The sequence below is a fragment of the Anabas testudineus genome, chromosome 3 (assembly GCF_900324465.2).
Source record: "Anabas testudineus chromosome 3, fAnaTes1.2, whole genome shotgun sequence".
NCBI lineage: Eukaryota > Metazoa > Chordata > Actinopteri > Anabantiformes > Anabantidae > Anabas > Anabas testudineus.
The window spans coordinates 20,325,105-20,342,308 of NC_046612.1; the positions used below are offsets into that span (position 1 = coordinate 20,325,105).

At 42.2% G+C, this 17,204-nt stretch overlaps 1 protein-coding gene across 1 annotated transcript in view; it reads right to left on the reverse strand.

The window, feature by feature from the left end:
- The window catches only part of fto (FTO alpha-ketoglutarate dependent dioxygenase), a 111,495-nt gene that overhangs the window by 53,137 nt on the left and 41,154 nt on the right, over nt 1–17,204 (reverse strand). Inside the window, exon 8 of the mRNA XM_026378333.1 lies at nt 9,522–9,646. Within this exon, the coding sequence (XP_026234118.1) occupies nt 9,522–9,646 (125 nt within the window). The remainder of the gene's footprint in view (nt 1–9,521; nt 9,647–17,204) is intronic.

Consider the following 17,204-nt stretch of genomic DNA (forward strand, 5'->3'; position numbering starts at 1 on the left):
GCTTCCTAGTGTCAAACTGCACTGTGAATAGAGCTACACCTCAGGCTGAATACATCACATTGTGATTTCATGAGAGCTGGAAGAGGAGGAAGAAGAAAAAAACTTCAGGGCGGCTAGTGAATCTCGACCCAAAACAGGAGAAATGGAAGTTAAAAGTGAATCGTTCACTCCCCCTGGCGTAGCATTGGCTACCTCTAGGGCTGGAGAAGGAGGAGGAGGAATGGGAGAAGAAGAGGAGCCCCTGGCTCTCACAGTCATGTGACCACAGAGCTCAATATCTGAAGGATGGACCCCAGGCTGTGTATTTAGCTATCAGGTCATGAGCTCAAGTGTGTGTGTATGTGTGGCTCCATACATTTGTGCATGCAAGAGAACACATGCAGGCATTCCCACTGACAAAACTGCAACTCGGTTCTCCAGATTCAATACAATAGCTCTAACTATCCCTATTATTTCCAGAAAGTTCCCATTTAACACTAAACCAGGGCTTCAATATTGTGCCGTCTCAAAAACATCTGTCGGGGACTTGTGTGGCTACACTAATTACAAATATCTGCAGTAATCCGGTGCCGATAAGAGAGTCATTACTCCACCAGACATTTATCACTATGGGATTGATGACCCATTTCAGAGGCAGCCTTTGTATGGGGAAGTGAAATCGCTGATATCCCTTTTATCCTACATCACTGCTGAAGCCATCCATTCGTCAGGAGGCAAGCTAGTTAGAACTGTAATTAACATCTATAGACTTTGTCCCTAATAGAATTTTTGCAGGAAACTGGAGATTGACATAGGAGGTGTTGAGGGGGAAGTTTTATTGTGTTTTTCTTTTTTTGCTAATTGCCGCTTGAAGTGGCTGACTGTCGAGAAGAGCTGCGCAACACTCCGTCAAGAAAGTGCCACCGCAGCATGCCAGAGTCTCAAAATGCAGAATTTGTTGTACATTTGTGGATATGTAAGCATGGCCATTTACAGATATGCATGCACAGGCACAAAGCTTAGGAGCAATAATCTGTCACAAACACAAACGCAGATTCATTGGTCAAACATAAAATATGCTCCTCCCTGCTCAAGTACATAAGTTGTGGTTTTTCTCTGACTCTTCATTTCTAAGCACACTTGCACACCTACCCAGCTACACACCCACAGTGGAGCAGCAGATGATCACAGTAGGTAAGGACTAAAGGTCTAGCCACCTGCCGGCCACGTCCCATCTCTGTAGTGGTAATGAACAGAGACAGCTTGGGGACCGCCCTGCAAGCTTGTCCCCCCTTCTAGTCTCCCTGCTTCGGGGCAGAGCTGGGGGCCCTGGGGTGACAGGGACGCCAGAGATGTTCCACACACTGACAGGCAGGTCTTACCTGGCCAACCTGCTGGTACATACACACACACACACACAGGGACAAATGCGGAGATACACAGAGACGTGCATGTGTGAGTGGTGTATGTATGTGCACACTGGGACTGTTCATGTATTCATGTACCTATGCATATAACTAAAGAACACATACACACATATACACACACACATGCTGACCCGGTGTAATTCCTCCAGCACGCGGCTGGTGACAGGAGCAGCTGCGGCCGTTACGGCAGACAGATGAAATTTTCATAACTATCTCCTCCAACTTCCATCCTCACCTTCAGGATAATTTATGACCTGCCTGCCAGCCTTGAAGAGACAATATGCTTGCTACGAAATGAAGTGTTCCAGCGGTGTAGGATATAATTAACAGAGGAGGGGAGAAAGATGAGTGTCTATGGGGTGGGAGGAGTGGGCCAAGGTGGGGTGGTTGTGGTAGACGCAGTGAAAAAAAAAAGGAAAGATGGAACATGTGGTGTACATGCATGTACAACATTCATGTGTGTTTAAGACTTTAATGATAAATTGTAAAGAAACCATGTCTGGATCCAGCACAGAGAACTGAACGAACCATTCAAAAAACATTAGCATTTGTGCTCAATAGCTCATCTACCGCACACATGCATATGTAGAAAACAGTGTAGAAATCCTAAATTGGAACAGTTTTACTGTTTTAAGATGAACTGATATCCAACCAAGAACAAACAGGATTTCAGGATTTACATGATAAACTGTAGTGACAGTGTTTTTGGTGAGCACAATCTCCACCGACCCACAACGCTATGTTCTTGTTGTTTGTTTCAAATGTCTGCCACACATCCTCACCCAATCATGCTCTATCAGCTCTCTGGGATGTTGGGTTTAACCAGAAAGAATGTCCTGGTTTCTCTGACTACCAGTAAAACAGGCCCAAACCCATTCCCTCCTCCTTCTCCTTACCACATTGTTTTTTCCAAACACAAATCTTGTTTCAATATTAAAAAAAGCAGCTTTTAATGGTCTTTAACTGTCTCTGCAACAAGTGTGTTTAAATGTCTGTGGGACATTTAATGGCATTTTTACCTCTCTCTTTTCCCATTTCTGTGCCACATTTCATTTCCAAGCTCTTGCTGTGAAATGCATAATTATGAAATAACTGTTTCCATTTGAACCCGTAAGCAATTTAATGCAGTTGTGACTCAGTCAAGGATCTGCAATGAAATTTAACAAAGAGAGAGTCTGATACGGACTCGCCAGTTGCAAACCTTCTGTTCCCACACCTAACCACAGAACGAGAGAAAGCATGTACCTCAACGGCTAATTACTGAGTTGTTTGAGAACCAGGCAAGATAGAGGTAAGTGCATATTTACATGGGTAGAACTTGTTTGTACAGTAAGTAGAAGGTAAAGAAATAGCATCATCAGTCATCTTGTTCAAAGCAAATTCTTGCAAAATGTACTTTCCAGCCTGGGAGCTAACCAGAATGGGTGGACAACTGCAACGACAACAGCAGCTGTGAGGTTCTACTGAGGTCAGGACATGTCATGCATAACTGAAAGATTGTTAAAGAGGGGCTGGTGCATGAGAGAATAATTCATAATTTACAATCAAGCTAACACAAATACACACCTCACAAACACCCAGGCCACAAGCGATCTCACTGCAAGCATGTACCCAGTCTAAGGGACCGCACAGACATGTTTTAGATAAAGACAGACAAATTAGATTACAGCGTCTTAGGCTAACCACTGCGCTTGCGCTAATTACAGGTTGGCCGGTGATGAAAGAGACAGATGACATGTCCTTATTTGTTTTCTCCTTCAATGCCTTGAACCATGTAAACACAATGATACAGATGATGGCAAAAGTAGGTGGTACAAAGAAAAAAGCACACAGAACAAAAGACAGAGAACATCATTGTGGGCTGAGAGTTCCACACACAGGTGTTTACCCACCATCAAAGTGAACAAACCCCTGAGGTAAAGAGAAACAAGGGCGCAACCAGCAAAACTTTTAGCTGGCAACCGATGCCAAGGAAAACAAACTGTCTAGTCCTATCTGCTCTGCTTGCAAAACACGTTGTTGTGGGGTGGTGTAGAGGCAAATGTGGCACTGCTGTCTGAGAGATCTGATTAACCTGTCACCTCAAGTTGCAACTTACATCTCACAGGCCTGGTTGACAACATGCCCGGACCGACCTTCTGCCAACCAGAATGGTGGTTTGAGATGCCAGCTTAAACACCAACACCATCCTCGATAATTAAACTACTTAACAGCTTAATGCCACCTTCTCTGTAAGTGGCAAACCTTGATTCCCAAACCTGTGCACATTATTGACTTTCAGATTCTACATAGCGAATGATAGTAATGGCATAGGCCTGCATCCTAAAACCTGAGAACCCAGTCCCACTTACTTGTGAAAAGATGGCGTAGAAGATGATGTCTTTACTAGAGAACTACTGTATGGGAAGCTGCACCCAACAAAGCCTTAAGTGTATAGAGTAACATCATTGCAATCCTTAAAGAATGGGAATCATATTTCTAAGGCTTTAAGGAGCACCTTTGCTACATTAGACAAGGCTATGCTCTGTCCATCATTATTTTGGACATGATACAGGCAATCTTTTCAACTGGCATTCTGGATAGGGTCCCACTATTGTCTCCTAACTCCCTGTCCCACCCTAGTGCACGAGTAAGGGTGGGGTCAGTCAGGGACAGCACAAAAGAACTGTCACCACTCCTGGAATGAAGTGCCAGCCAATGAAGGTCTCTCTCCTTCTTTTTCTATAACACTATACAACTCGACAGGGGCACAACTGGTAACAGTGGACAACAGAGATGGGGTCATCCTTGGCCAGGCACGGATTCAGCTGCGGTTCTATTGCTCCTGCAGGCCCAGGGTGACCCTTGGTTTTGATGACAGACTGGGCCTTTTGTTTAGCAGCTCCCTGTCCAGGTGAGAACAAGAGACGATGACAATAGCAGGAAACATAAAGAGGTTGGAAGACAGCCCTGTGGGGTCACAGGTCAAGCTGGACAGCTGAGTGATGAGTGCAGCTGTGGACATGTGGACCTCCTTCTCTGTTCTTTAACGCTGCTTGCCATGTCAGCTGATGTTGCCTTTGTCCCTGGATAAAGACCTCACTAACTCTCAACAAGTCAAAGAAAAGTAATAAACACGAGCAACAGATGTACTACGCCACATATTATAAGCGAACAACTATTAGAGTGACGCAATAAGGTGTGGTTCAACCTCCCGTAATTTGAAATATGTTTGGAATATAGTTCAATAAACAAAAGATATTTGCCAATAACGTAACTGAACTATTTAAATGGTTTCCATTTTAAATTTAAGATTCCAGTTCTTAAAACCTAACCTAAACCTACTATAACTAGATACTCTTTCTTAAATGAATTTATTTTTGGAATCCAACATCTGAAATTGCTCACTCTCTTGTCACTTGATATAAACTGAAGATGCTGCAAAACTGCTGCAGTTTACCTGTTTTTAATAACAAACTTTTATTGTTGTTCTTTATTTACTCTCTGTGCTGATGAGTAGCAAGTCTGAAACAAAACGTTTTTCAGAACTGTGCTATGCATTACCACCAAAGCCAATCGAACAAACACCTAAATGCCTCCAAACCACAGCGATTCACACATCCTGAGCTGTCCAACTGCTTCTGATGCCAAAGGTCAATGCCTGTCTACCCTCCTACTGGCCCACACTTAGAAAAGGGAGAATAGGTTTGCCAAGTCAGACACACACCCTGCTTTGGGTCATAAACACCTAAGCCTATCTCCCCTCCTCTTTCCTCCTCCACAGAGGTGAGTTAGGTTTGCACTCTGTTAATCTTTCACTACAGGCCAGTTCGCTTTTAAACTGGCCCGATGGAGAACAGAGGTGGGGAATGAAAGAGGGGTAGTTAAGGACAAGAATGGATAAAAGAGCAGGAAGAAAAAGCCATAGAGAGGGCCAGATGGGCACCTTCACAGTCCATTTATCAAACCCAATGTGGCCTCCCCTCCCCTCCCTGCTGCTCTCATGTCCTAAACCCCCATGTAATTCTGTAATGATTTTCATTATCATATAATGACCTTACAAAGCCTACAGCAGTTTGCATGGTCAGTACAAAACTCACAGCTGTTCCCTTCAGTGTTTGCTTGCTGACTGTGACAAAGCTGTTTTTTGTTGTTGTTTTTGTTTTTCTATTGGTCAGACTAATGACCTATAGGATCTGGAAGGTCAACATGAGTTCATCTTTTCCAGGAGTTTCAAGGGTAACCATACAGTAAGAATAGAAACCTAGGACAACATTACGTCAAGTAATGGCTCTCAAGCAGCTTTCAGATATGCACTGGAACCCTGAACAATGTCTAGATAGACATTGCAGGGGACATTGTATATGAGAAAACGCATAAGGTACAAGTCAGATGTCCCAAAGATTACCTGGAATTTATCCTATGATAAGTCCAAGATGTCAGAATGGGATCTCCATTGTTTCATGTCATGCCTTCTGCGTGCGCCGCCACCCCTCACAGAAATCATGCATCAAGAGTTTCTCCCCATGTGAGAATGCACATGACGTGGACAACCTCCTGCTGTGCAGGCATGAAAGCACAACTCTGCACAATTCTTCCGACATTGTACAACTTTTATATGTGAAAATGACATTAATAAGTTGTTGGGTTTTGCGTGTACCTACTTTCAGTATGAGCAAAACACTGAATCCTTCTTTACCTGTATTTGCATAATTGTGAAACATGACATATACATTTTCAAAACCTAATAACTACCATTCTGAAGTAACTGGGATGTGCCAATTCCTATTCTAATAGGCCTGTTCCCCGGAGGTTGTGCTTCACTTTTCAATCTGCACTTCCTGTGTGGTATACTCAGCTGCTCTGCTACGGTACAGTCACCCACCCACACACTGTAATAATCCATCTATTTCCAGGGTACTCATGGGGCATTTACCAAAGGGACACGGAGGGCGGCATCTATCAAAGAATTCACCATGTGCATCAGGAAAACCCAGTTACCAGAAAAGCTCATAAGAATAAAAAAGCTCTCATAACTTTGTTGGCTCAGAGTGAATGAATGGACTGCTTCTGCTAGCAAGGCAAGTCAAGGCATCACTCACTCTGAGTGCCTATAAGTCACTTGTGAAGAACCACTGGTCACCGAGTCCAATTCCTCTTTCTTTCCTTCTTGCTAGTGCTAAAAATGCCCAGGAGGCAAAAAAAAAAAAGAAAAAATGGCAGCTAGCAGTCTCATACTGCAGTGCTCAGAGTGCTGCTTTAACTGGTGTTTAAGAAACAAATGTCAGAGAGAAACTTAATCAATCAGTGCTGGTTGTTTATGTTTCTGCGCCTCTAGCAACAGTCATCAATCATGCTTTTTTCTGTCTTTTTTCCATCCTTTAGTAAGCACTTTGTGCTAAATTGAAACCACAAAAACAAAAGGCAGTATTATGATAAAAGCTTGCCTGTTGCATATTGTATAGAAATGTAATTAGGACACCCAATATATGAAAGGCAGGAAAATGAATCAGCAAATTAATTTTATAAGCCCCATTTTGATGCTTTTGTGAAAATAATGAAGATTTGAAAGCGCCTGCCCGAAGTTCTCTCACCCCGTGTCTGCTTCTGTTTAGTCACTACTTAATTTTTAGTTAATTTACCGTCTTTAATTTAAAATTGTGATTCTGCCCCTAAGTAGCATGCACAAAGAAATATAAACTTGTTCTTTCTCTACAAAAAAAAAATATATATTCCTATCCAAATACATTTTAGTAGCAAATGTAATCTTCACGTTGTGATGCATTGTATTTCGTGAATGAATAAAGCATCACATTTATTAACAGAAAGCGAGTCGCAGCAAGGTGGCCCACAATCTTCCTCGGATCCTAACCCAGTGCTGTGAGTCTCTCAATCCATAGACATATTACAAGATTGCAGTTTAGTTGTATAGGAACACACTTATAGTTCTTGTACCTTTATAATGTTATTCCACTTAGTATTTTTAATATTTTTTTCTTATTATTTTCTTTCTTATTTATCTTACATCTTTGCTACTTTTGGCACTCTGCTGTGTACTTATACACTGGGCTGTGCTGTGGCAACAATACAATTTCCCCATTGTGGGACAAATAAAGGTTTTCTTATCTTATCTTATCTTAACATAATTTTTAGGAGACCAGGTTGACAAAAATAGTGAGACAATCCCTAACCCTCATCAGACACAAATCACTAAACAGTGCCAGCACATCCCACTTAACATTGCACATAGCCATGTGTTTAGTTTTGTGTAAATGCTATCTGTTGACAGCCACTTGACACACTGACCTCTGGCTTTTTTGTAAGTAGGGGCAGTGGGGGCTAGGGATAGATATTTAATGTGTGTAAAGGGGAGAGGGGGTATCAGGAGCAGCTGGAGTTCAAACACTTGCCCTCCACCAAACATAATCTAATCAGTCTTTCACTGCTGATAGAGTAAACGTCTGTCTGCTCTGCGGACAAAGGCCTGAGCATTTCCTGTCCTGGTTTGTGAAACTAGTTGTCAGGATCTAAGAGAGGGCCTAGCAGTATCTTAAGCAAGACATGGTTAGTAGGTGGCAAGATTGCATTGTGGGTGGTGGGAGACTCGGGATGTGAGGAACTGTGGTGATGTTCGGCTGGGGGTTGGGGTGGTGACATGGTTTCTAGCTTTCAGCACCTGTAGCTGGAATGCACTATCAGGGCAGGCCCTACATCAGAGTTGTGAGGCGGCAGGCGTCGACACAGCAAAGCAAGGTGTGTGGAAACAGCGTGTTTACAAGGCTCATCTGGATTGGGAATAGTTAAGGGTCAACTAAAGGAGACAACTTAAAACACAGGGGCGCCTTGAAAAGATGAGGGCAGCAACATAGCAGGACGTTAACATGTCTCTTTCAAAACTTATGAAAAAGTATGTGAATTCTGCCTCTGCTTTCTCTAGGCCCTGGATCATGTCTGGTCCGAAGCGTGCACATGTTTATGCATGTAACACTGAGGTACATTCTAGTGATCAGGCCAATAAGCAGAGAAACATATGGGATCAACTGTGCACAAGCATGCCATTGTTTGTGTGTTTCCCTGCTAGTGCTGAGGAGGAGAGTGACTGAGAGAATAAACAGCTAAAATAACACTGCGTTGTGTGTGTAAGGCCCTTTTTTATCTGAATGAATGGCCAGTGTTCTGATCCCTGAGCTCTCCGCCCTTATCTTGAAGGAAGGAAGTGACTGAGCTTATCCAAGACACACGTGTCGTTGTGATAGCTGTGAAAACTGCCAGGCACATGGGCTACAAACAAACACCAACTACACTGCTGCAAATCTGTTGAATTCACATCAATTCTTTAAAAGGAACCATTGTCACAACACACTCAATTAAAGTAGGGCTAGAGTGATGATTCCTGATTATTCAGCATTTGATCAAAGATACAAACTCTTCACTGAAGAGGACTGAACATGAATCCAAGTAACATTTGTATAGCCAGATTCAACTAAGTTCCATTTTGTTAATTGGGGAGGACTTAGATGATAGAGTAAACTAAATAAATGCCTGTGTTGGTTATGGGTCCTCGTGGATATACTTTTCCTCAGTAAAATAAAGTTTGAGTGAATGTTTGTCGTTCATTTGTGTTATTTACTGGCTGTGAGCCTCCAAGGTCACAGTTTCTCAATTTCTCCGTCATGTTCTGTTTTTGGAAACAGAATGTCGCACGTAGGAAATCGCAAATATTTTTCTTTACAATTAGAATGGCTACAGTTAGCTACAATTAGCATGGCTACCACAGCACATGTACTGCAACTGCAGCCATGCAAGTTGTAATGAAAAATGTTTGAGATTTCCTACGTGCAACATATATTCGGAGCATCTAACAGTAAAATGTATGAATGCACACTGTCTCCAAAAACTGAAAAGCACTTAACATATAATATTTAAATATTAAGCAGTAAATAGCTCCAAAACAAAAGTCTTGGGTGAAACCTTTTGGTGGTATAACATTACTTCAGTGTGATGGTGATTTCATTTTGAATATGAGGCAGTGTTTATACTTTACTGAGTATCTTATTTTATGTGTCTTGCACATCTGTGAGGGACCTCTTTTTCGGTGTCCAATGAAAGTACCATGTTGATGGTACATTGTGTTACCTGTCTCTCCACGTCTGTCTTTGCTGGTGTCTGTCTGTCAAGGCAGACAGCAGGGTTTCTGCCATCTCCCTCCTTCCCTCCTCTGCCTGGCCCTCCTCCTCCACTGTAGCCAGGAAGAGCATAGTCTGAAAAATACAATGAAAAGTAGATGCATGAGGTAGAACTACATGAAAAGATGTGTAAATAATACAGTATGACCCCAAGAACTGGAAAAAAAAAACACCATTCAAAAATAAATCCTTTGTTAATTTACTATAACTTCCATTTTAAAAACTGTCTGTGTAACTAGGACTCACATCATTTTGGTTGGTTTGCCTCCCCCAACACCTGAATAACACACATCAAAACTATACGGCTCCATTAAAACTTCCACTGAATGATAAACTGCACAGAATGGAGTGGAAAGACTACCTGAAGCAATCCCCTCCATCCTTGACTTTCTATCCTCAGTTTAAAAATTACACAGCTCTGAGCAAAGACTCCATTATAACATCCCTGGGACAGCGACATACAGTAAGTCTAGTATAAAGTCAGTTTCACATCAGAGGATGGGCAAATTACACCCATTATTAGAGTGTGAGTCAATTAATCACGTCCTGCACAGCGCAGTGTAATGTGTGAGTATCCCCCTGTTGAACATGAATTACAGGCCGGCTTAAAGTGTGACGTGGCACATCACTGCTAATCTGAGACATCCTGGCAAACCTTCGCCTCCAAGTCCTCCACAGCCTCTAAGCTGGTTGAGAAGGAGTCAAATGAAAAAGGATCTGGCAGCCCAAATTAAATGCAGTGCTGTCAGCCACACTCAAATCCCTCTTTCCCCGCACCATCTCCCTCTTCTTCTATACCCTTCACAGAGTCTCTCCGTCTCTGAATATCCTTAAATATCTCCCCCCTCCTTTTCTTCCAGCCTCTGAGAAGTGATGGATCTGTAACTCTGACTGACTGTGACGCCTTGTTAAGAACAGTCTCTTCCTGTCACATCCACCAGTCAAGCACGTTCATTTCTTCCCATTAACAGTCACTCGCCTCCCGAGTCATCCAACCCTCTTTTCAAAAAACCCACAATGTAAGGGAACCTTCATTTCTTCTCCTCTGCCTCTTTTTTAATCCCTTTCTGACAATCCACCTGTCTGTCTTAATTCATGTGAAGATAGGTTTGATTGCCCGTGTGTGTTTCCAAAAGAGAGGAGTGTGATTTGCAGACAGAGTAATATGCTTACTTCCACCACAGCAAACAGGACAGGTGTCAAAACATGTGGTAGCGTATGACTGATTACACCTGACTCGGAGGAGACACCAAAGATTATGTTGACCAGGAAGAAGCAGGGCCAGCTGTACTGCCTATGGAAAGTGTACCTTTCGGTTTGGATCAAACCCTGTCCTCCTGGAATGAGTGACAGGCAAAGAAAGAGCCAGAAAGTGCATTCAGACTGTATCACCATCTCAGCTGGTAGACACTGTATTGCCATGATGGCCATGTAGCACAGTTTCAATGTTTCAAACACAGCACTTAAGAGCAAGTCATTCATAGTCAATGTGAAAACTGCTCTGGCGTGATTCTGTGTTTGATTCAGCTCTTCCCAAAGCTTCCCTGGGAAAAGAACAAGCTGCATGAAAGGAAAGACAGTGCAGTCTTTTGACTTTTTTCCTACTGTTTAACTGACTGAAGCTTAATAGTAAAGTAAGTTATACTGAAAAGATTAGACAAATCCATCACCTTGTTTTGATGATGGTCTAAATGCATCAACAAGGACTTTCCCAATTCAACTAGATCTAAAAGTAGACAGTAACACCTGTCAGCACATTCAAGTCATTAAGCGCATTACATGGACCAGAAGCAAACACTTTGCGTGAGTGTGTGTACATTTGTGTGGTACATTTGTTTTTCTGTTTGTTTTTCACAAATTTTGTTTGAGTATAGGTGTGCCCCTGCTAATATGAATGTGTTACCAGCTCTCCTATCCTTGACAATGTGTCCATGTGTGTTTGTGCGCCAGAGTGTCTGTGTGTATGATCTTGTGTTTAGAAGATCCAGTGCTGAAAGAGGCCTTCAGGTTTAGCCCCAGGCTGATCCCCAGGCCATTTAGATACCCTACTGGTTGTTTACTGGTCAAACTGGGCCTCAGTCACCCTCAGCCACACCACAGCCCTTTATCTCTGAGCCTGTGTTAGCACTATTCGTCTCCCGCTTCCCTTCTATTTATCCCTTGATGACAGTAGCTGTCCTCAGCCTCCACATCTCTCAACCAGATTCTGGCCACAGATGTCCCCCTGACCCAGGCCACATCCAGAGGTGAAGTAGAGGACAAGAAGAACCGCCATTCCATGTCCTTAAACCCCAAACTCAAACCTATCTCTTTTACTAAAGCTGAAGCAGGGTAGGTAAACAAACATCCAGCCAAGCAGAGGGTGTACTGTATTTTGGTTGGTTGGAGAGTTGGAGTGATGATAGTGTTCCAAGAGAAAGCTGACTGGAGGGCAGCCTGGGGCGGCTCACTAACACCTCGAGGTAGGACTGTATCTTAACACCAACAAGCATCTGTCTATTCATCACATAACAACATGTCAGACATTCAATACAGAATAACAAAATACGAGCATTGTTTGTTGCTGCACACAGTGAGATATGGTGGTGGTGAACTATAACGAGTCACATAATAACTAAGAAGAAGGCTTTTAAAGGGAGGAAGATTAAAAAAAGGATGCATGCAGAACCAAAGGTTTACACTTCATAAAACAGAGCTACAAGCTGACCACCGGAGTGTCTGAGAAACAGTTAACACCCCATGAAATGCCATAGCTGACTTTAGGCCAGTACTTTCAGGGACCCAGTGCACTCTTAAGCTCACTGGCAGTCTCTTATATAAGAAACAGTTTTTATGTCAGCAGGCCACAAACACTTACAAATCCCAACATTTTCCTCTTTGTATTTTAACAGACAGGGGTGATTTCCAGCCCAGAATAGACTACCTAAATTATGGATGGTTCTTTAAAAAGGTAGGCGGTAAACAAACTCACCAATAACACCAAACATTCCCTGGGTTTTGGCTGCTAGCTGGTGTTAAATTGCCACCACAGTGCTTCCTCTCCTAAGTGCACCTCTGACTGTCAGATTGGCAACCTCCACGCCTGTCTCCCTGCCACGAGCATGTGTAGCAGGCCCAGAAACAGGCCAGCAGACTCCCTTGACTTTCTGTCAGCCAGCATGTCTGTGTGCCCATATGGAAGTAGCCATGTCCCTAACTACTAGTCCATCTTACTGTTTGTGACTGTTGAGCCACCACTGGGGCCTTTAACTCATAGTTATGGCATCGCAACACTTAAAACATCCACAAAAATGGGAGAATATTACACTGACTGTATTGAGAACCCAGTCTAATCAAGACTGCTCATAATATGATGTGAATGGTGTATTGGGAATAATCTACCTTTCAGCTGCAGAAGAGACCTTGTGGCCATTGACCAGCTATGCAATCTGGAACTCTGAAACCAAAATTGTGCAGTACAGATATTGTGTGTGAACCCTAAAATTTAAGTACAATTCTCCACTGGTAACCTTAAATATTCCCTGTTATGAAAAGAAAATGTTTCTGTTTTGTTAATGCTGGTATTGGTATTACTGGTATTACCATGATGTAGCCACACAGCCTGCACGGTATCTCAAGCTTTAAGTACGGTTTAATCTTTTACTCCAAATCTCCAGACACTGCACTGATATTTGCCACAGTTTAAGTTCAGCTGCTCTGACATCTGATTTCATAGGTTTTGAGAGTAGGAGTTTGGCAGACTCTTAGCTGTCTCCCACTCCCTTCTAATACAAGAAACCAATATTACTTTGACCGCTGGTGGAAAAAGGCATCAGGTACCTTGCTTGGGGTAATGGATAGCTTCTGCTCACTGATATAAACAACTGGGGAACTGTGATCCTGCCAGGGCCAATTCCAGTCTGGACAAAGGATCTGTGTGCGTTTGCTGCATGCCACAGCTGAGTTACTTTGCTGTATGGGGGGGACTCTCCATCAGTGGAAAAATTATATTAGCCCAGGAAGAAATAAGACCAGACCACATTCGCTTTTCTGTGACATCACACTTTAAGTCATAAAAAGTGTGTGTGTGTGGCTGTGTGTGTGGCTGTGTGTGTGGGTGTGGGTGTGTTTCCTGCTGTCTGCCTGCTATCACATGATTATAGATGGGTCAAAATTGAGGCCTATCTAAAATTAAATTTGCTCAGTTTCCATTACGTAAGATTGGTTGATAATGTCTGTGTGTGTGTAGGTGAAGAGTGAAAGGTGTCAACACAGCTGGTCAGGGTTGTCTTCCACACTTCTGAAAGCCCAGCAGCCTTTGATTTTATCAAAGACGAAACAGGGAAGAAAATGAGAGACGGAAGTTCTATAAAAATGTTCTCTCAAAGATGATTGAGGGAAGTCTTTTCTTCATATGCGTGTGAGTCTGTCTTTTGAATTATCTGTGCAACTTTGAGCAGTTCTTTCAACTGAAACGTACAGTCCATTAAATTCAAGGAACTAAAAGGTTTGTAGATATAGAATAAGAAATACATTTTATAATTAACTCAGTCATATTTAACAGTTTACTTACATATATGTTCAACCCATTAAAAGTATAAGGAGAACACAAAATTTTAAAAGTTCTTAAAAAACTTAAAACAAGTCATCCCTACTTTAACTGTGTATGTGAATGCCTATATGTGTGTGTGTGTGTGTGTGTGTGTGTGTGTGTACGTATTGTGTTCTCGCGATCTCCGTGGTGACAGAAACTAAGACCATTCTGTCAGCTTGACCCTTGCAAGGTCGTGGGTACCATCAATTATGTCAGCCAGTAAAATGGGCTTGACTACACACAGCAGATTATATGGAGTGTAAAACATTAGAAAAATGTGTCTGAAATATCAGAGTAACATGTTTGAAGTGACAAAGTGTTGGGGGAGAGAAGAGACACTCCCAAAAAGGGTAGACCCCTGACAAGTGATTTTGTTTGAAGGCATTGTCACACACTCAAGTGGGCAGGGATACTTTCTATGGCCTCTACAGCAGTCTATCTTCTGGACAGAATACAGGCAGGATGGAAGGACATATGCTTTCCACAGGGTCAAATGAAGCAGAACTCACAGGCTTTTGTGGCGTTCTCTTTTGGTGGCAAAAAGAAAAGGCAAATCTGTTGTTGGGTTGGAGTCCAATGGGCTCACAAATACCACATAAGAATTCACCGGCCTGTTTCTCATGAAGCTTTTGTCTCTGTTTCATGATAAGGAGCGTGGATCCAGTTGGCCTTAATGGCTAAACCACATAGTTCTTAGTCTGAATGAGCTCTCCTACAGGCTTGGACACACACACTTGTGCAAACTCCTTACTGGCTTGGCAAGAATGCCTCATCCATCCATCACAGGAAAGCTTTGAGAGTCGCTTTGACTAATTCACAACAATGAAGACAGAGCTGGACAGAGATGTTTGCGATGAGCGTGACACTCAAGCACCTTCTGCTCTGTTAAAACCGCCTTTCTCTCTTTCAGTATATGAAAGCTGAGTCTAGATTCTAGCTAGATAGCAGATTGTGATCAGCACCTCACTTTCCTGCCAGTAAAAAGCTTTTTGCTGACTCGGGCCAATGCCAGCCTTTCTAAGCCCCAGAGTTAGTGTTATATACACTGCACCATACAGGTCTTCAAAAATGCTTAACCAATAAAAACGGTTTTCCATCCATCTACACTTGCATAGAGGGATACTGTCTGAGGGGAGTATGTCTGCAGCAGCCGAAATGCTCCAAAGTTTTTATTGACTACAATTCCTCACTTTTTGCATCTGGCTGAAGGCAGCTCTACTTAAATCAAACAGACCCCTCTATACTATTTGGCCATAATCTGATATCACATGTGAATTACATATAGAGGTACATTTTAAAGTAAAATGTCTAATGTAGGAAAGATTCAAATCTCCCAAACTGCAGGTTCCCTCCCATAAATACACTCCATATTATCACTCTATATGTATTTGAAAACTGTAGTTACTAAATACATTTCAGTCAGATTCTTAATATAAAATGCTGTATAATTGTAAATCTACCGATGCTCAACAGATTTCTTGTTACTGTACTACTTTTCTTACTTCTTCCACCACTGCTGTACATTGTGCGATAAAAAAACATAAGATTAATATGCTCACTACAAATTAAAAGTGAGTATTGTACACTCTGGATTGGGTGAGATCATGTACCTGATTATTGTAATGAATCAAAAACCTACACTCGCTTACAAACAGCAGCCAAGCGCACAACACACCTGAATTTCAACATATTTTCATAATACACCCCCTCCGCCCACCTATTGGGTTACATGCATTTGTGGATGTGTAATTGCTCACCATCCAGGGAGGCTGGTGAGAGTGGCTAAAGGGTGTTTATGAGACTGTTAGCCAGGAGAGGATGCCGCCCTGCAGCTCTCGCCCAAATAAAAGAGCCATTTATTACATCCAACATGACCCTCTCATTACACACAAATAGGAATTAATGAGCGCTATATCAGGCTCTCCCAGCGGAGCGAGGCGGGGCCCACTAAAGGACTAGCGTTAATTACAGTGTCCTACATCTCACCCATTTAACACCACCCATCAGATCACTAAGGAAGGATAGGAGGGTGGAAACATTTCACTACCTGCAGGAATGGGTGCGTACAGCTTTATCAGTGTGAACATCAACCAGCATTTCGTGGCCTGTAGGTCTCAGTTGTAAATGTTTTTGCAACTTTCACTAACATCTGAGAGTAAAATGTTAATATAATTATTCATATGAACAGTCAAAAGTATAATAAACTGGGCATTTCTTCCTGTCTTCAAGGGAAAGAATCTGCTTTACCAGAAAACATACATATCATGCTTGATCTCTGTTGTGTTACCCTCCTCCTACTGTCTATGCCTGCTTTTGCGAGGTGAAAAAAAACAAGCCATGCATCTTCCTAGAATACACTGAGGACTTGTACTTACTTACTGTACTTAAACCAACTGGTCTACAGCAACAGCTTTTCATTTCTTTCTGCTTCACTATCTCTCACACATGGTCTGACTCCAACTTACATCTTCACAGTTATCTCTTCATTTCCCTCAACTCTAAAAATGCCACACCCCCCTCACATCCCCTCAAAAATTATGCACTTATCACTGACAATCTTTTACCATACATATTCTTTTTGTTTGCACCTCTTCAAGTGTATCCGCCAATTTTAAACCTCTTTCGTCTTCCCTCTTAGGACCAACCCATTTTCTGCACCGACTGTGTTCGGGGAAGGCGTTCTATGCCTAAAAACCTCAACATGATAACTGCTTCAGCGACTCTGTAGAATTAGAGTGTTTGCTATTTCTCTGTACTAGTTGCACATTTAAAAAATAAGGCTGATTATAAATCAAATCTTGAAACCTTATGCTTAAGCCTTTGTCAAAAGCATGTAAAGCATTTCGTGGTATCACAGTGATATTTGATTTTTTGTTTTGTTTGTCACCTACATGTAGATAACATCATTTTTACACTACATCTAATATCCCACCTGTGTGTTACAGTTTTCCTTTAGGCTCTCTGTTCTTCAACTTCAAGACAATTTGTTCTATTTTTGCCCCTAATCAGATTTAGCGTGACTTTTTTTATTGTTCACTTTGGGGATCTATAGTTGGTGTA